The sequence below is a fragment of the Pongo abelii genome, chromosome 16 (assembly GCF_028885655.2).
Source record: "Pongo abelii isolate AG06213 chromosome 16, NHGRI_mPonAbe1-v2.0_pri, whole genome shotgun sequence".
Classification (NCBI taxonomy): domain Eukaryota; kingdom Metazoa; phylum Chordata; class Mammalia; order Primates; family Hominidae; genus Pongo; species Pongo abelii.
This window is the reverse complement of record NC_072001.2, coordinates 33,201,622-33,222,409: the sequence shown is the minus strand read 5'-3', so window position 1 is coordinate 33,222,409 and position 20,788 is coordinate 33,201,622. Positions and strand designations below refer to the sequence as shown.

Sequence of the window (20,788 nt, the reverse complement as noted above, 5' to 3'; positions counted from 1 at the left end):
GACCACTCCCACCCAGTCTGCCTCCCAGGAGCAACCCCTGCTGCTCCCAATCCCAGCCCCTCAGGAGTGCCCATCTGTGCCCTTCCCTGCCCTTCGGATCTGCCCCATCCTGGGTCTCCATCCCTCCATCCCTCAGAGCCGACTGCAGCTAACTGGCCAACCTGCTAAACAGGTGGTGCTGAGATCTGAGAGGCGCTTACTGACTCAACATGTGCACGCTGGTCCCCAGCAGCCCCAGAAGTCCATTTAACATGGATGGTGATATTGCCCACAAAGGGCAGAGTGGGCAAATACTTGCAAAAGCCTTGGAAAAACACAAACCAAGATTTACGTCCAGCACTGTTAGGGCTGTGAGTTCTGGAGTGAAGGGTCTCTGTCTCATTGTGTCCAATCTCTGGCACAGTGGGCGAGGCCTGGGTTTCACTCTCAGCTCTGCCATCCCACTGGCCTGCTGCTTCCTCGGCCATGGATGAGGCAATTGCAGACAATGTCATGAGTCCACCCAACCTACTCAACAGATCCCAGGCATTGAAACAGAAGCAGAACTATTACCCTTGTTGCACTTTTTTTTTTTTTTTAATCTGCTAATGCTTACTTAAGAAACTTCAAAACTGTTTACTGAATACAATCTCTGCTAGACATTGGGCTTGAAGTTTTACACACTTAATCACACTTAATCCTTACAGAACCCATGAAAAATCAGCCTCATTACTCCATGTCATAGGCAATCTAATCAAGACTCAGGAAAGTTAAGTAAGTTGGCCAAGGTTATAAAAATAAGAAATGGTGGATCTGGGAGCTGACTCAGGTACATCTAAAGCCCAAGTTCTCCTTCCACCACACTGTTTACTGGATTTTTTAAAAAAGAGCCACTTTCAAAGCTTAAACCCAAAGAAATGACCTTAATAGTAAAGCTTTCCAGCACCATTCAGACTTGTTGGGAAGATTTTTTTCCAGGGTGCAGTTTCTTTTTTATTTCTTTTTTTTTTTTTTTTTTTTTTTTGAGATGGAGTCTCACTCTATTGCCCAGGCTAGAGTGCAGTGGCACAATTTGAGGTCACAGCAACCTCTGCCTCCCAGGTTCAGGTGATTCTTCTGCCTCAGCCTCCTGAGTAGCTGGGGATTACAGGCGCCCACCACCACACCTGGCTAATTTTTGTATTTTTAGTAGAGATGGCGTTTCACCATGTTGGCTAAGGCTGGTCTTGAACCCCTGACCTCATGTGATCGGCCTGCCTCGGCTTCCCAAAGTGCTAGGAGTACAGACGTGAGCCACCGCGCCCAGCCCCAGGGTGCAGTTTCATATGGAAAATACCACATGGAATCACTCCTAGAGAGCAAGAATGCCGGGGACAGCCACACCAGAGAACAACATGCAGCTGGTTGAAGGGTGAGGAAGCTCTCTGTGTAATGGCTCAAAAAGACTCCCATAAATGTTGCTAAAGTTTCCTTTTAAAAAGTCCTTTATGAGAGCATATGTGTTGAGAAGCAGGAAGAAATAGCTGAAGGGAACGCACCAAAGTGTTCATGGGGGTTACTGCTGGGGGATCGGGTTGCAGAAGGAACAAAGAGAATCACTTTTTTGTTTCAATATTTCCGTATACTTCTAATTTGTTCCATTGAGCACATATTAGTTTAGGGGTTTTTCATTTGTTTTAAATCTCAAGCAAAGAAAAACCAAACACACACACACCGTAGTCACTTCCCACTCCAACACGGTGCTCCAGGCCAGCCCAGGATCCTCTGCCCCAGGTGACATCAGCTTCCTGTGCGCCACATGGCACAGTTGTCCCCTTACTCACAGGGGCAGGCAGGAGTGAATTCCGCGGTGTTCTGGGGCCCAAGAGCTTATGCACTTTGGGGACACCATATTGACAAAAATGATACTAATCTATTACAAGTCTAAAGCAAGCTCCAGGCCTTGGAGAGGTCATGCACGTGTCGGCCCTGGAGCTGACGCTTCCTCAACCACAGGGTGAACCGTCCCAGAGCAGCTAGGCCTGGACCCTTCTCATCAATTACACACTCTCCCAAGCCAGTGACCCCGGGCCTCCTCGAGTTACAGCGCACACGGCGCCTCTCAGGCCTGTCTCGGCTCCCCCATCCACCGCTGCCCAGGAATGTGCTATTGCACACAGGCCTCCCCACTGTTCTCCAGCAGTGTTGTCGGCCAGCACGAAGGTCAGCAGGCCATGGTCACCAATGACCTGTCAAAGGCATCAGGCCAAATCCCACTGGACTCTGTAGGGGAAGGAACAATGTATACTTCATAGATACTTACCAAGATACCCTCCGGGATTTTAAACCAACTGGGAAAAGTTAATGAGAGCTCTACAACCAAAAAAACATGACTACATATAAAGCCCCCATTGCCCAACATGTTGGCCCACCATCGTCAACCCTCAGAAACCCACCCAGTGGGAGACACGCTGGCCGCATGATCAGAGAATTACAGACTACCTACAAATGACCACTCCTGTCGCACAATAATGCAAGACCATAAGGCAAACAGCAGCACCCTGTCCTCAGTTTCCCTACTGTGTTCATCACGAATTTTCTGTATTGATTTTTGTTTTTTAAAAATATGGCATTAAATGTTACTTATCCTAATTACTGGATTTCTGATTCCCCCCTTTGAGTGCCTAACTCTAAATCTAGTTCTGTCCCTCAGCCAAGAAAGCGCTGGGAGCCCACCAGCATGGTGGAAGCTCAGCAGCTTCCGCCCAATTCTGCCAACACACTTCTGGTGGACAAACGCTGATCTCCCACTGGGGGTGCAAGTGGCGGTGCTCCCATCAGCGACCCTCCTCTATCGCATGCCCTAGCCCAGAGAACTTTGCGTTTTTTGAGACCTTTGTTCGCATAGCCTCCACAGATAGCAGGAAGCTGAGTACCGCCAAGTATGGTCAATCTCTCACAACTGCCCCCACCTCCGAAAGAGGCTTAGCGTGAAATGTCCACCCTAGTTCATGAGTGTGGCAGGTCCAGAGTTTGTTCGTTCAAATGTCTCCGAAGTTTCTTCCTTCTAGTGGGTTCACGGTCTTGCTGACTTCAGCAGTGAAGCCACAGACTTTTGCAGCGAGTGTTACAGCTCTTAAGGGTGGCACGTCCAGAGTTGCTTGTTTTTCCCGGTGTGTTCATGGTCTCTCTGACTTCAGGAGTGAAGCCGCAGACCTTCGCAGTCAATGTTATAGCTCTTAAAGGTGGTGCTGGGCCCAGACACTTTCTGCTTGCAGCACTAAGTTTTATTGCCAAGAGGGAAAGAAGAAAGCTTCCACAACGACTAAGCAGACCCCAGCGGGTTCCCAGGACCGGCGCTGGTGACCAGCTTTTATTCCCTTATTTGGCTCCACCCACATCCTGCTGATTGGTCCATTTTACAGAGAGCTAATTAGTCCATTTTACAGAGTGCTGATTGGTCCGTTTTTACAGAGTGCTGATTGGTGCGTTTACAAACCTTTAGCTAGACACAGAGCGCTGATTGGTGCATTTTTACAGAGTGCTGATTGGTGCATTTACAAACCTTTAGCTAGACACAGAGTGCAGATTGGTGCGTTTACAATCCTTTAGCTAGACAGAAAAGTTCCTCAAGTCCGCACCTGACCCAGAAGCCCAGTCGGCTTCAGTCTCACAAGGACTAGAGTGAAGCCCAGATAGCTGCATTTCTTAAAAAGTTGTTTTAATTGTGGTAAAATACACATAACATAAAATTTACCATCTTACCAATGTTTAAATGTACAGGTTGTGTTAAGTACATTCACATTGTTGTGCAACCAATCCCCAGAACTCTTTTCATCTTAGAAAATAGAAAAACTACCCATTCCTCCCTCCCACCAGCTCCTGGCGGCCACCATTCCATTTCCTGTCTCTATCAGTTTGACTGCTCTAGGTACCGCACATCACACAGCAATTGTCCTTTTGTGACTGACTTATTTCACTTAGCACCATGTCCTCAAAGTCCATCCCTGTTGTGGTATGTGTCTGAATGCCCTTCCTGCTGAATCATATTTCATTGTGTGGATAGATCACATTTTGTTTATCCACTCATCTGTCGATGAAAACCTGGCTTACTCCTACCTCTTGGCTATTGTGAATAATGCGGCTATGAACACAAGTGTAAAAGTCCCTATTGAGGCCGGGCACGGTGGCTCACGCCTTTAATCCCAGCACTTTGGGAGGCCGAGGCGGGCAGATCACGAGGTCAGGAGATCGAGACCATCCTGGCTAACACGGTGAAACCCTGTCTCTACTAAAAATACACAAAAAAATTAGCCTGGCGTGGTGGCGGGCGCCTGTAGTCCTAGCTACTCGGGAGGCTGAGGCAAGAGAATGGCGTGAGCAGTGGGAGGCGGAGCTTGCAGTGAGCCGAGATTGCACCACTGCACTCCAGCCTGGGGGACAGAGCAAGACTCCCTCTCAAAAAAAAAAAAAAAATCCCTATTGAGACCTGCTTAACTGTTGGATCATAGGATAATCCTGTGTTTCATTTTCGAGGAACTGCCATACTGGTTTCCACAGTGGCTGTACTCTTTTACATTCCTGCTAGCAATGAACAAGTTTTCCGATTTCTCCACATCCTCACCAGCACTTGTTATTTCCTGTTTTTTCAGAGTACCCATCTTAATGGGCATGAGGTGGTATCTCATTGTGGTTTTAATTTTTATTTCCCTAGTTAAGATGAGTGATGTTCAGTGTCTTTTCATGCTTGTTGGCCATTCATATATCTTCCTTGGAGAAATGTGTAAAGTCCTCTACCCATTTTTTAATCAGTTTGTTCATTTGTTTGCTGTGATTGGGTTGTAGGGTATTCTAAATATTAATATATTTTAAATATTAATTGCTTATCAGATATATGATTTGTAAATATTTCCCCACATTGCATAGGTTGTCAGATAATTACATTTTTAACAACCTCCCTTGGACCAGGGGATGAATGCTTTGAAGAACCTGGCACAGGATCTGTGGGCCCCTTTCTAGAAGCAAGTTTCTGGGCCAGGTTCCACCTAGGAGCAGGGCCCAAGGGGAGGAGACAGGGACGAGTGCTGGCTTCACTCAGCCCCTGGGGCCCCTGCTGGGAGAGGTGGGGATGCTGACCTGGGCACCCACAGGCACCCAGAAACCAGGGCCTCCCCCATTTACAGGGCACATCATGTCTCTGGTCGCCACCCCTCAAAAGAGCATGATGCCAAAAAGCCAGGGCTGCGCCTGGGTCCCCTCTGCGATGGGGCAGGGGGCTGCACACATCTGCAAGGCGCAGCTTGTGTTAGAAGTACCTGCCTGGCTTATCTCTACGTGACTCTGTAAATGGGGAGCAGTAGAGTCTGATACCAGCAGGTGCGTGTCTCGCAGGAGCTCCCTGCTCTGCTAGTTCCACCTGAGGGGCTAGAGGCCAACCTCGCCACTCCCCCTCTCCTCCCCTCCATTCCTCCCAGCCTGGTCTGATGCCCCATGGTTCTCCCCACAGCCCCCAGGTGTTCCCCAGTGGTCCGACCCTTTTCTTCAGGTCCAGCAGATGCCTTAGCTGGAGTTATCTGCTTGTGGACAGCCCTTGTTTGTGACCAGTGTGAAGGTAGTTCTCTGAAGGGTGAGAGAATTAGATAATCCAATACCCAGCCCATTTTCCTTTGCTTTTCTCCTAGGAACAGTCAGAGATCAGTGATCATACGAGTTAGTCCCACAGGTCTTCCTTCCAGGACATCCTACACCCATCAGTCTGGGCCTGGGGTCTTTCTCCAAGTGTGAGGCCTGTGGCTGCGGGTCCGGGGTATCTTTTCTGTCAGTGGTAAAAAATGAGAAGCAAATATCAAAAGATTCAAACGCCTGACCCTGGCTGCTGTCTGTGTGGCCAGCCAGGATAATTCAGGTCTGCATTGCAGCTCTTCTGTTTTTGTTTGGTTTTGTTCTCCTAATTGACTATTTGCACTAACCAGGTCAGGGCTAACTAGTAACACCCTACATTCTGCACAAAAAATCAGCAACCCCATGACCCGTGATGACGGTGGCCTGGCAGGAGGCAAAAGCGACAAGCGTTCCTGGTATCTGGCCAGCACCACCTTGAATTAGGACATCAACACATGCAATTGGACCGTAAATCACGTAATGACAACTGCAATGACAACTCCAAAAACAAATGGGCATGTGCTCACATTTTCACAGTAAAACCCCGACAATGTTGACAAAATCCACTGTTTGAATTCTGACACGACTTTCTTCCATTTTGTGATCTTTTTATTGCTCTTAATTACAACAGTTAGCATTAGAGACATACCCTGTGATTCCATTATTTGCAATTGCAGCTTAAATATGCATATGTCCTAAATGATGGAATGATAACCAGCAGTGCCATTGGAAAATGAAAATATTAGTGATGCTGCAGAAATGCCAAGGATGTAACCATGAGGCTGGACTCTTGGAACTGGCCATAGCTGGGGAGACCTTGGACTGAGGCACCCTGGTATTGGCTGGGTGACCCTGGGCACATTCTCCTTTTTTTCTTTTTTAAAATAAGCTATGATGGTCTTTAGAAAATTAAAAACACAACACGGACAATGAAGAAATTAAAGAAAAAGTCTGTATCCTCTCCCACAAACACAAAATGAACAAGTTAATGAATTTCCTTCCTTTTTTCCTAGCCTTGTTTTGTATTCACTTTAAAAAGAAAAAATGTTGGCCGGGCACAGCAGCTCATACCTGTAATCCCAGCACTTTGGGAGGCCGAGGCAGGTGGATCACCTGAGGTCAGGAGTTCGAGACCAGCCTGGTCAACATGGTGAAACCCCCATGTCTACTAAAAAATACCAAAAAAAAAAAAAAATAGCCAGGCGTGGTGGTGGGTGCCTGTAGTTCCAGCTATGCAGGAGGCTGAGGCAGGGAATCACTTGAACCCAGGAGGTGGAGTTTGCAGTGAGCCAAGATCGCACCACTGCACTCCAGCCTAGGCGACAGAGTGAGACTCTGTCTCAAAAAAAAAAAAAAGAAAGAAAGAAAGAAAGAAAAAATGTCTTACTGATAGCACTATTCACAATAGCCAAAAGTGGAAACAACCCAAATTCATCAACTGATGAATTCATGTAATGGAATATTACAGAGGCATAGAAAAGAGTGAAGTCCTGATCTGCGCTACCTAGATGACCCTTGAAAACACGACGCTGAGCAAAAGGAGCCAGACACAAAAGGCCACACGTTGAATGATTCCATTCATATAAAGTGCCCAGAATAGGCAAATCCATAGAGACAGAAAGTGGATTTGTGGTTGCCAGGAGCTGGGCGGGGTCAGGGAGGAATGAGGACTGACTGCTAATGGGTTCAGGCTTTTTTTAGGGGTGATCAAAGTGCTCTGGAATTAGATAGTGGTGATGTTTTCAAAATCTTGGAACTTATGTAAAACACTGAACTGCAGACTTTAAAAGGTGAATTTTAGGGTATGTGGATTATATCTCGATTTTTAAAAAAGAAAGTACAAAGAAAAATATCACTGTCTTTAAAGACCCAGCTCTGTTTCCTGGACTCTAGTCTAGAGGAGGGTCTCTCGGTGTCCCCAGAGGAGAGCCCCTGGGAGAGAAGAAGGCTAGAAACCCAGAGGAAAGGGAACCCTGGCCCGAGAGAGGGGTGGGCTGTGACGACCTCCAGCATTTCCTGCAAGCCAGCCCTGTCACCTTCCTGCGGGCGGTGATGATGAAGCAGAGGACACTAGGTTTCAAAGCTCTTCCAAGCATGATGTCACTAGGCTCTCATACCAGCCTGTGGGGCAGACGCGAGGGGCATCATTGCCCTCATTTTGCAGGTGACGCTCCACAAGATGGGACCGAGGTGACCCTCAGCTGGGCCCTCCTACCTGTGCTCTCTGCAGCTAGGGGCAGGAGGCTGCATCTGACCTGAGAGTATCCCTGAGAAGCCAGACCAGGACTCTCAGCTGAACCACCCAGAAATGGCCAGTTGGACCCAGGCCAGGACCTCCAGTGGCCGTGGAGCGAGGGGGTGGGAGGGTGGAGCAGGAAGGAGTGATTGTGGCTTTTAATCCTTTCTGCATATAAGGCTGGGCGGCTTGTGCTTCAGCTGGCAGGCTTGTTTGATTCTCCCGCATGGAGAGTTTCAGGCACGCAGGTGCTGCCCCAGGTGGGGCCCACAGGTGCCCCTAGGAGCCAGGCAAAGGCAGGTCCCAGGGAGCTGTCAGGGCACATGTGGGAACCCGCCGCCACCTGCAGCTGTGCCGGGACACCAGCCAGCGTTCCCACATCCTGAGGGCTTTCAAGAGAAGCCATAAGTATAATCTCCCTCTTGGTTAATAATGGCAGCTAAATGTGGTTTTTACAAAAGGGTCCAACCAAGCCCATATGTGGGCCACATGTAGCTGTGGGAATGAGAGTTTTAGTCGTCTGCTCTAAATATATACACAAAACAAGCAGTTTCTTCTGGATAAACTGGTCCACACACCATTCATTTCGTTGTGGGGTTTACTTGTTAATTTTGGCCCAAGACACAGGGCTTTGAGTAAACAGAGCCTCGCCCGGCAGTACACCAGCTCTTACATTCAGAAGCCACTTCCCCAAGCCATGTCTTCCCAGACCAAAGTCACACTGTGTCTTTGCAGCCTTCCTCCTTGTCGCCGTCCAACCTTCTCAAGGTATCCCCCTGCACCCTCCTGTACCCCTCCTTGTGGGTCGCCCCCACCTGCGTGTGTAAACACCTTCTAGAAGGTCACATTGTTAAAGCCCCCCATGACCCTTCATTCCACTCCAGCTCCCACCATTTCTGGGCTCCCCTTCAGGGGAAGACTTCTCCTCGGGGTTGGCACTTGCTGTCTACACTTCCTCGGCCCCCTCACTCTAAAACTACGTAAACACCCAGAGAATAACATGACAACGTGCACCTGAGCAACCCCCACCCAGATGGTACAAAGGTTTCCTTGGTAATGTTTGTAGCAGATATTTTTCTTTAAAAAATAAATAAGCACAGAGCTGGCAGAACATTTCCCATTGCCCTTCAGTCCACTCCTCTTGGACTTTCTTCCCGCAGCCTCCCCGTGGCTCTTCATGGACACATGGTCCTGGCTACAGATGAAAAATCGCTGGGTCCTCAGCAGGGCAGTCATATTTGATAATGACCAGGATTGCATTTAAATCTAGTACCTCCCAGATACTGTACAGATATTATCCCAGCTAAGGCTCAAAACCACTCAAAGCCATTTCCGTTTCAGAGATGAGAAAATCACAGCTCAGAGGGGTTGGCGGCGTGGTGGCAGTGCCAGCAGTCCGCCTCCAGCATGACCTCCACTGTCCCTTCACTCAGCCAGAGTAGACAGACTTCCCAGCTGGGACAAGCACTCTTAAAATCTCAGTGGGATTTCAATCTCCAGTGCCAGTGCTCCTATCATCCGGCACAGAGGCATTCAAAATAACCATTTCTGATGGATTGGAATATTTTGCACAAGTGGGTAGTATCTCACCTAATGGGGGTGGGGAGGTTATGAAGGGTTTGTGAACAAACCACAGGAAGCCCTGCTCTCTCCTTTCACAAGGACAGGTGGTGGCAACTGCAGGGTCTCCCTTGCAGTGGGGTTATCGTTGCACTGAAACTTGCGTGACCAATCTGTAAGGAGTCAGGGTGGGTTCAGCCGTTTGTTATGACCTTGGCATTGTTCAGCCCCAGAGCCTGGCAGGAGGGGAAAGAGGAAAGTTTGACTGAGGGGCCTCCACCCATTGCCTTTCACCTGCACACTGCCTCTGAGCAGATTCAGGAGACTGAGCTCCTCCCCAGGTGAGCCATGCCTCTCCTGGGGTGACCTGGCTTACTTCATGTGTGCCCTGCTGGCAAGTACTCTGCTGCTGTAGGTGGCATTAGCAAGGGCTGAGCAGGTAGTGCTGCTCCACTGGGAGGTTGAGTAAATCACTGAGTCATTAGGAGATGTTGAGCTCTCGCCAGGCCCTCCTGGAGGCACAGGGGATACAGCAGAGAACTGAAGGGGGCTGCTGCCTCTGAGGCTTTGGTGCGAGATTGGGGAGGAGGTGACAGGGAGGAGGTCGGGGAGAAGGTTTATGGAGAACAGGGCGCAGGGGTTGGGGTAGATGGGGAGTCAGGGAGCCCTGGTGAAGAGGCAACATTAGAGCAGAGACTGGAACAAAGGGAGGGCAGGATTTGTTCATCTTGCTTCCCAAGAAAGAGGCTGCAGGCAAAGTGACTCTTACTCCTCTAGAACGTTCTAGAAGATTTCTGAGGACTCAGCAGTAACTTGCAGTGCTGGACTGAGGCTATTTCCTTCTATCAACTTTTAAAAAACTAATGGTTAATACCTAAGTAAAGCACTTCCACCCTCCCCACCACCCCGAGAAAGTACGTTAGTCACATGCTAGCGTTTTTATTAGGAAAAGACGGATTTCCAGTGAAGCAGAGGGAAGCGGATTGAGCCTGGCTCGGGCCATGGCGCCAGCTGCACTTGCCCTGGTGCCGAGCCACAGCAAGGGCTGGCGATCGGCACCATGAAAAGCCCTCCTTTTCGGAATTTGGGGGACAAAATGCAAGGCCGATGCCCCAGAGTCATCACAGATGCCCTTCACTGCACGATAAGGGGGGGGGGGACCGGGGGCCCTGCCTTGAAGGAGGCATCTAAACACCGCTTGTGATGGAACAGACTTAGCCATAAAAGCCAGCGAGGGGCACGTTGTTGCTCCCTCATCCGCCGGTGGCATTAAGTCCTGTAGGGCAGGCTGCGTTTCCCCCTTTCACGATGAGGGGCCTGAGCCTAAGCGCTCAGAGCCTGGGCTTAAGTTTCTGATTCCCCACGCTGTGCTGGCACAGGTTTCCTGGGCAGCGCCCCAGCGCGGGTTTCTTGTCCTAGGGCGGTGAGAGGGGCTGCCAGGGAAAGTGTGGGAAAGGACGAGGGGCGGGGCCATGAGAGGGGGCGGGGCCATGAGAGGGAGCGGGGCCATGAGAGGGAGCGGGGCTGGGGGGCAGGGCCTGGAGGGCTGGGCTGAGAGGGCGTGGCCGTGAGAGTGAGCAGGGTGGGGGCGAGGAGCGGGGCCGTGAGAGGGAATAGGGGGCGGGGAGAGGGGCGGGGCTGTGAGAGAGAGCCGGGCTGGGGGCGGGGCCTAGAGCAGGGCCTGGAGGGCAAGGCTGAGAGGGCGGGGCCGCGAGAGGGAACAGGGTGCGGAGTGAGGGGCGGGGTCGAGGACGATGGGGGCGGACTTGGGGGGCGGGGCCTGGGGGCTAGGGAAGGACAGTGCCAGATCGTGTGTCCAGCCTCTGGAATCTTCCCTCAGTTCTTCCTTGTCTTTCGTGGCCTTGACGTTTTTGAGGAACGCAGGTGGGTTATTTCGTAGGATGGCCCTCAGTTCGGGCTGTCTGATGATCCTTCCCCCAGATCAGGTTCAGATGATGTACTTTGGGCACTTTTATTCCTCTTGGTACGTTTTATCCAGAGCTTCATGATAAATATTTGTTCCATGACAGGCGATGTGCACTTTGTTTTAGGTGGTTCTCCCCAGAATTCTCCATTGTCGAGTTACTAATTTCTCCTTAGTAATTAATAAGTATCCATGGGAGATACTTTGAGATTGTGTAAATACGTTGTTACTCTTCAGACTTTTACCCACTACTTTTAGCATTCATCAGAGATTCTTGATGGTTGCCAAATGGTGATTTTTCAGATTCCATCATTCCTTCCACATTTAATAGGGACTTTCCACCAGAATAAAGAGCTTTCCCCCTCCCCTGTGCATTTATTTACATATGTATTTATATCAGTGTGGACTCATGGGTCTTTATTTAAGTCTAAAGGTTATAATTCTTCATTGTAGTCATTTATTTTCATGCTCAAGGAACCCCAGAGAAAGCCACTGGGAGCCCCTTCAAGCAGCTACTGTGTTCTTTTGGCATGTTCCCATGTCAAAAGTAAAGTTTCTCACTTGCTGGTACAGTAAGATGTTCCAGGCTCTTATACTTCCCCACCCCAGCCCAGGATTCCTTTTAGTGGAGAATGGTATTTGGAAACCACTGGAGCAAGGGTATGCTCATTGCTATTGAGGTGTTACTGTGAAGCCCATTAAGGGAGCCAGGGAATGTGTGAGTGTGTAAGCATAGACATGCATGCATATGTGCATATGTATGTAGGCATATGGCCCCAAGGTCCCTGCCTGCTGATATGCATGCTTTGTGTAACCCCCTCCCTTGAGTGTGGGATGGACTGAGTGACTCAATGCTAATGAATGGGCTACGGCAAAAGCCATGGGCTGTCACTTTGGACACCAGGTTATAAAGAGACCCGGCTTCTGTTCTGCATGCCCTCTTTCGTTTGCTCACTCAGAGGGTGGTCAGCTGCCCCTTCGTGAGCTGCCCTGGAGAGCGGTTCCCTTGGCAAGGAGTTAAGGGAGGCCTGGGGCCAACAACCACGTGAGTGAGCCTGGAAACAGATCCTTCCGGGTTTCATTCCTTCCCTTAAGACCACAGCCCCCACCCATAGCTCAGTCAAATCCTTGTGAGAAACCAGAGTCAGAAGCACCCAGCTAAGCCACATTCAACTCCTGGTCCATAGAAACTGGGAGATAATAATTGTTTGTTATTCTAAGCCACTAAGTTTTGGGGCAATTTGTTTTGTTACTCCATAGTTAATTAATACAATATGTTATATCTCTATATATGTGTATATGTATAGAGAGGGACCACACATACATTTATATCTGTTTTTATATCTGTTTTTATACCTGTCTCTATATATTACAAACCACAAGTTCACACTGATAACTTTAATTTTAGCTCAGTGCTACAAGGTTCATTGTGACCTTCCCCATTTTCCATATTTGTAACTCCTTTCTCCAGCAGTGAGAAACCCAGCTCCAATCATCTGCAATATATTAATTTATTTGTTCAGTTCTAGAGGACACAAAAACAGCTTCAGAATTGCTATCTTATGTTCCAGAAAAAGTAACCTACTCATAGGAGTTCAATCTTTGTTTAGAGTTCTTGTCTTTAGTTGTCATATAGTCCAAATACTGCAACCCCTATGTTATAAAAAACAAGGGCTTCCCAGCTTTTCTGGGAAGTAAGGCATGAGATGCAAAGGGGAAAAGCACAGTTTCTTTCCAGGCAGCATGTGCTGGGCTTCGCTGTCTTGCACTGGAGAAGTGCGAAACAGACGGGAAAAGTGCAAAACAGAAGGGCAGGGTGGGGCTTCAGAGGCTCCCGCTCCATGCTTTCTTTCTCCCCTGAGCCCACACTGCCTGCCTCCCTTGCATTAGCACAAAAGCACCAACTTCTGAGGCCAGGGATGTTGTTTTTAAACAGTCATTAAATTATTTACAGAGAAAAGTGTACGGTGTTGCTTTTTGAAGGCTTCTGGGGAAGGTTTGAATTATCATCATTTCCATTATTCAAAAAGCCAGGTAACAAGCCGACTTGGATCTCCCCAGAAAGGCTGAGTTTGGGGGGTACTTGCAGGCCCTAGTCCGCACAGCTGGGACTAGGGCTGGGGCTCTCCTAGAGTAACAAATGGGGCATCGGCATGACCTCTCTGCGGAGGGCCTCTCTGACATGCAGTTGTCACTGCAGACCTCTGCAGAGGTGACCTCCCCAGAGACAAGGGACCCAAGGGACCTCCCAGAGCAGCACTGCTGCCTAGGTAAATGGGGACAGCCAGGAGGCCAGCTCCAAGCCTCACTCCGCAGATACTTCAGTCCCATCCTGGTCACAGGCACATGGGGCACTCCTCATGGCGGTTGTGGGAAAGTGGCCAAGGACATGAGACTCCTGCCGGCCACGGTTTTTCTAAGATCTGACTCAGGATTGTCACATGCTAAGCGTTCCACTTCCCCATGCCTGCAAGCACCCCACAAGCTCCCCACAGACACACACACACTACACAGGTCAGTCATGCACACAACACACTACACTGCACACATACCATATGCATAACACCACACACACGTCACAAACACACACCACACATGCGTGCACACACACCCTCTCACATGCAGACTCATCACACACACACATGCATCACGACACACTCTGCACTCGTACAACACACATCCATCAGACACATACACAAACATAGCACACACACACAAACATAGCACACACACACACATCATACATCCACAAATAGCACAAATACACACTGAGCCAGGCTCATGGAGATCCAGCGAAGGGTGCTGGCTCTCTCCCTGCCTCCCACGAGCCTTTCTGGGGAACCCCGAGGCCCCTGCCCCGCAGCCTGCCTGCATCTCCCTCCTGCCTGCAGGAAGGGCTCTCCCCAGTTATCTCTGCCAACTGACTCCACAAACCCTGGGAGGCAGACCCAATGGGGCCCTTCAGATGCAGGCCAGTTCACTTCCCAGTGCCCAGCCTCTGTGTGAGATGTCCCTGGTGACTGAGAACAAGAGGCCATGTGGGATAAAGCCAGCAGGAATCGCTGAGCATCCAGCACCAGCAGGGCCTCCACAGGGGATTTCCCTCCTACCTCCCTCTGCTCCAGGTGGCCTCCCTGAGCTGCACCCCTAACGTGCCATTTCCAGATGGTGAACAACACTTGCACTGCAGTTTATCTCCTCAGAAATCCCCACAGCTCCCACCCCAGAACTGTACACAAAAAATATCTTCAACAGGTGGATATGGATGAATTAAGGTACAAAATGAAAACCATTAAATACATACTTTCAAGCCATTTCTCTTAAAAGGTGCTAGAGCTAAGACCCTTAAAGACTTGCATCCACCATTATTGCAGATGACTATTCAGATGTTGTGGGCAGACATATTGTTTTATGAAAGTATAAGAATGGACTCTGATGATGGCTTGGGAATATATTGGTTTAATATCCACTTCTCTCTCTCTTCCAGGGTCAGAAATCTTGGATAGAGAAAACCTTTTGCAAACGGGAATGTATCTTTGTAATTCCTAGCACAAAAGACTCTAACAGGTAAATTAAAAGCCACGATAAAGACATTATCCAAACCAGTGCTTGTCTACCACTATTCTCATGTTTGTAAGAGGCAGAAAGAGGAGTCCAGAAGGGTGGCCAGAATCCATTCCCCATGGGAGTCACTAACAAGGGAGTCACTTGGGCTCCTTGTTACTCCATTCACATGCAAATGGCTTCAGAAAAGAGTTTCTGCCACTCACCCTAATGCAAATTCTCATAGCCAAATGGGCCCACATCATTCCTCTTAGTCTCAGCAAGATCAAGGAGTTGAGGGCTTTCAACAGGTTTCCAGCATATTTTCCAGGCCTCTTCAATAGAGTTTCATAATGTATTTAGATGAAAAGGAATTTCCATCACAGGAAAGATCTGAGCGGTTGAATGAACTAGCTATAACTTTATTAAAGGATTTGGCTTGTACACAAAACATCAAACAATTTTATTCACCTACATGAAAATGCATCTGTTATAAGCTGAACAGAGGCCTTGTAAAGTCATGCAAGTAGAGATTAATTTAACTAAAATGTCTCATCTCTAAGGGCAAAAGCTATGAGACTGAGTCTGGGGGAAGGGGAACAATTTATCCATACATTCATCCAATATGAAATTCATGCAGATAGAATAATGACGCAGAAGTACACACTCTTCGAGATCACCTGGTTCAAATTTGTTTCACACATGCAATCACAGTCCCTCCACATCCCCAAGCTGCCCCTTGCCCACACCACCCTGCAGATTCTCCTCCCTGCTTAAATCCCAATGATTGCCCCCTGAGGTAAGAAATGCCACTATGAAACAACGCCGACGGCCAAATATATGTACCTAAAACAGCACCAAAATGCATGAAGCAAAACTGACATAAACAAAGGAGAAGTAGACAATTCAACATGACAGTTGGAGACTTCAATACCCCACTTTCAATAATGGATAGATCACCTAAACAGAAGACCAACAAGGGAATAGAAAGCTTGAACAATATCATAAACCAATTAGGCTTAACAGATAACTATAGAGCATGCCACCCAATAACAATAGAAAACACATTCTTCTCAAGTACATATGGAACATTCTCCAGCATAGACCATGTGTTAGTCCATTAAAAAGCCCCAAAATATCTAAAAGGATAGAAATAATACAAACTGTCCTCCAACCACAATGAAATAAAATTAGAAATAAGAAACCAATAGGAGGAAAAAAATTGGAAACTCATAAATATGTGAAAATTAACACACTACCAAATAACCACTGGGTTAAAGAAAATGTCAAAAGGTAATTAGAAAATACTTTTAGATAAATGAAAATGAAGACATAACAAACCAAAACTTAGGGGATGCAGGTAAAGTAGTGCGGACAGGGAAATTTATACCTGTAACTACCTATATTAAGAAAGATCTTTAATAAATAACATAACTTTCTACCTTAAGACACTGGAAAAAGAAGAGTAAACTAAACCTAAAGCAAGTAGAGCGAAGGAAATAATGATTAAAGTGGAAATTAATGGAAAAGAGAATAGAAAAGTAGAGAAATTCAATGAAATTAAAAGCTGTTCTTTAAAAAGCTCAACAAAATTCACATATCTTTAGCTAGAGTCATAAAAGAAGAGAAAGATAAGACTCAAATGACTAGAATCAGAAATGAAAGAGGGGACATTACTACCAACATTATAGAAATGAGTATAAAAGAATACTATGACTTATACGCAAACAAATTAGATAACAGGTGAAATGGGAAAATTCCAAGAAATATACAAACTGCCAAAACTGACTCAAGAAAAAGTGTACAATCTGAACAGATCTATAAGGAGTAAAGAGATAGGATTAGTAATAAAAAAACTGCCCAAAGAAAAGCCCAGGCCCACATGGCTTTTTCAGTGAATTCTAAAAAACATTTAAGGAAGAGTTAATACCAATTCTTCACAAACTCTTCAAGAAAATAGCAGAGAAGGGAACATTTCCCGACTCATTTAATGAGGCCAGTACTACCCAGATACCAAACTAGACAAAGACATTACAAGACAGAAAACTATAGATCACTATCTATTATGAGCATGAGTGCAGAAATTCTGAACAAAATACTATCAAACCAAATCCAGCAACATATAAAAATAATGATACACCATGACCAAGCAAGGTTTATCCCAGGAATGTAAAGTTGGTTTACATTAGAAAAATAATTAATGTAATATAGCATATCAATATAGTAGAAACAAAATCACATGATCTTTTCAATAGGCACAGCAAAAGACTTGGATAAAACTCAACACTCTTTATAAAAAATCACTCAGAAAACCAGGAATAGAAGGGAACTTCCTCAACCTGATAAAGAACAGCTATAAAGAATCCACAGTTAACATCAGACTTAATGGTGAAAGACTGAATGCTTTCCTCCTAAGATTAGGAACAAGATAAGGATGTCCTCTCTCACTACTTCTATTCAACATTTTAATGGAAGTACAAGCCAAAGCGATTAGGTAAGAGAAAGAAAGAAAGAAAAAGTACCGAGATTGGAAAGAGAGAAGTAAAACTCTCTATTTGCAGATATCATAATCTTATACATAGAAAAATCCTAAGGAATCCACCAAAAAATATTAGAATTAATAAATGAGTTCAGCAAGATTGTGGTATATAAGATCAATACACAAAAATCAAGTGTATTTCTATACACTGGCAATGAACCATATGGAAATGAAACTGACAACACAATTTATCTATAATTGCATCAAAAAGAATAATAGGAGGACTCACATTTTCTGATTTCAAAACTTAATACAAAGCTACAGTAATAAAAGGACAACGATACTGGCATAGGATAAACATATAGACAAATGGAACAGAATTGACAGTCCAGAAATAAACCCATACACCTATGGCAAATTGATTTTTGGCAAGGGTGAAAAGTACTTTCAATGGGGAAATGGTAGTCTTCTCTTCAGCAAATGGTACTGGAATAACTGGATAGCCACATGCAAAAGAATAGTCTTGGACCCTTACCTCATGCTATCTATAAAAGTTAACTCAAAATGGACCAAACACCTAAATGTCAGAGCTAAAACTATAAAACTCTTAGAAGAAAATGTAAGGGTAAATCATGACCTGGGATTTGGCAAATGATTCTGAGATATGACACCAAAAACATGGACAACAAAAACAACAAAAAAATTGGCTTTACCAAATTAAACACTTTGTGCTTCAAGGGACGCTATCAAGAAAGTGGAAAGACAACCCACAGAATGGGAGAAAATATTTGCAAATATGTCTCTGATAAGGGACTTGTATCCAGAATACAGAAAGAGATCCAATAATTTAAAAAAAAAAAAAACCCAAGCTTTTTAAATGGGCAAAGGAAATGAATAGACATCTTTCCAAAGAAGATACACAAATAGTCAATAAGCACATGAAAAGATGCTCAATGTCCTTATTCTTCAGGGAAATGCAAATCAAAACCATGATAATATACTGCTTCACACTCAGAAGGAAGACTAGAATGAAAATGTAAGATAGTGTGTGGGAGAGGATATGGAGAAATCAGAACCCTCAGACACTACTGGTGGAAATGTACAATGATACAGCCACCTTGGAGAACAGTTTGGCGGTTCTTCAGAAGATTAAACATAGAGTAACTGTATGACCCAGCAATCCCATGCCTAGTGTATACCCAAGAAAAATGAAAACATTCATCCACTCAAAAACTTGTTACATAAATATTCATAGCAGCATTATTCATAACAGCCGAAGAGTGCAAATAGCCCAAATGGCCATTAAATGATAAATAGATAAACAAAATGTTCATCCATTCATACATGAGAATATTATTCAGCCATAAAAGGCTGATGAACCTTGAAAACATGCTAAGAAGCTGGTCTCCAAAGACCACATATTATAGGACTGCATTCATATGAAGTGTCTAGAACATGGAAATCCACAGAGATAAAAAGTAGACTTGTGGTTGCTTATGGCTTGGGGAGGGGTGTACAGGTAGATAGATGGTGGTGAGAAGGAAGATAACTTAAAATATGCCATGCCAAGTTTCTTTTTGAGGTGATGAAAATGTTCAAAAATTAACTGTGATGATGATTGCACATATCTATCAATACTAAAAACCATTTAATCTCTCTCTCTCTCTCTCTCTCTATATATATATAATATATATATAATATATATAATATATAATATATATTATATAATATATATAATATATATAATATATATATTATATATATATTATATATATATAATATATATAATATATATATTATATATATAATATATATATTATATATATATAATATATATATATAATATATATATATATATTTTTTTTGAGACAGAGTCTCACTCTGTTACCCAGGCTGGAGTGCAGTGCCAAGATCCCAGCTCATTGCAACCTCTGCCTCTGGGGTTCAAACGATTCTCCTGCCTCAGCCTCCCAAGTAGCTGGAATTACAGACGTGCGCCACCACACTCGGCTAATTTTTGTGTTTATGGTGGAGACGGGGTTTCACAATGTTGACCAGGCTGGTCTCAAACTCCTGACCTCAAGTGATCCACGTGCCATGGCCTCTCAAAGTGTTGGGATTACAGGCGTGAGCCACTGCTCCCGGCCTGAATCACATACTTGAAATGGGTTGATTATGTATTACATGAATTATATCTCAATAAAAGGAAAAAAGAGAGAGAAAGAGAAAGAGGGAGGGAGTGAGGGAGGGAAGATGGAAGGCCATCAGAAGGAGGGTGAGAAGGAAAGAATGGGGAAGGGGAGGGAAAAGAAAAAGGAAAACAGAAGGAAAGACAAGGCAGGGAGGAAGCCCCAAGGCTGGCCCCGTGGGAGCACAGAAAGCCTTCTGGTAAGGGCCCTGCACACGTGCGTTACACACGTGCACACACTCACACATCTAGCCCAGTAAAGATATCCTCTGTAGTCCTCAAGCCGACTCCATCCCCAGCTCTTCCAGCCCCAACTCTCCCACTCCATTTGCTAGGGTGCACGGCTGCCCACACAGGCTCCTGGTGGGTCCAGGAACAGACCTGCCCTCCATGCCTTCCCTGGATTCCATCTCCACCAAGGCATCACTCCAGGCTACTGCAGTTCTTCCTAACAAACTTTTCAAGTTTTTGGTGGGTCCAGTCCACTCAAAACAGTGGCAGCGAAAATTGATGGAGTAACAGAAGAAATCCTAGGCACACTAGGAAAAGAAGCTGGCACAAAGCCAGGGAACATGTTCAGAGAAGACTAGAAAGCCAGAGTTCAGGGAGGGCGTGAGAGGTTGGCTGGGTTTTGGGAGAGACGCTGTAGAGCTAGAAGATCCCTGATGCTGGGGCGGGTTATGGCCCAATGGGCCATCTGTCCAAGGCAGAAAAAGACATATTGGTCACTTTTGAAATAGCCTTTTAGCATTACTTGGATGGAGAAATGTTTTACTAAGGAACAGAACAATTCAACAATATGGAAAAATTTGGCTGACACCTAAGTAAGTAATTTTAGAACTTTGGGAGGCCAAGGCAGGCGGATTGCTTGAGCCCAGGAGTTCGAGACCAGCCTGGGCAACATGGCAAAATGCTGTCTCTACTAAAAATACAAAAACTAGCTGAGCATGGTAGTGCGTGCCTGTGGTCCCAGCTACTAGGGAGGCTGAGGTGAGAGGATCACCTGAGCTTCGGGAGGTCTGGGCTGCAGTGAGCTATGATGGCACCACTACACTCTAACCTGAATGACAAGAGAAAGAAAAATCTGGAAGGTCAACTCTATGTTCGGAGGGCATGTCTATACTTTGTCACAGAATGTTTAGTACTTGATGTTTATACTGATGTTATCAAGACATCAAAAATTTAAAATATTTTCCGAAAGAAAGAGCAACCATCCAACGTGTCTAAAATCGACTGGCA

General features: G+C 46.0%; 1 protein-coding gene across 1 annotated transcript in view; it reads left to right on the top strand.

Moving 5' to 3' along the window:
• Positions 1 to 1,343: 1,343 nt before the first annotated feature.
• Positions 1,344 to 20,788, top strand: part of TRPM1 (transient receptor potential cation channel subfamily M member 1) — an 89,875-nt gene continuing 70,430 nt past the window's right edge. Inside the window, exons 1-5 of the mRNA XM_063716110.1 lie at positions 1,344 to 1,390; positions 2,159 to 2,243; positions 2,659 to 2,900; positions 7,542 to 7,809; positions 14,827 to 14,906. Of these exons, the coding sequence (XP_063572180.1) occupies positions 1,344 to 1,390; positions 2,159 to 2,243; positions 2,659 to 2,900; positions 7,542 to 7,809; positions 14,827 to 14,906 (722 nt within the window). The remainder of the gene's footprint in view (positions 1,391 to 2,158; positions 2,244 to 2,658; positions 2,901 to 7,541; positions 7,810 to 14,826; positions 14,907 to 20,788) is intronic.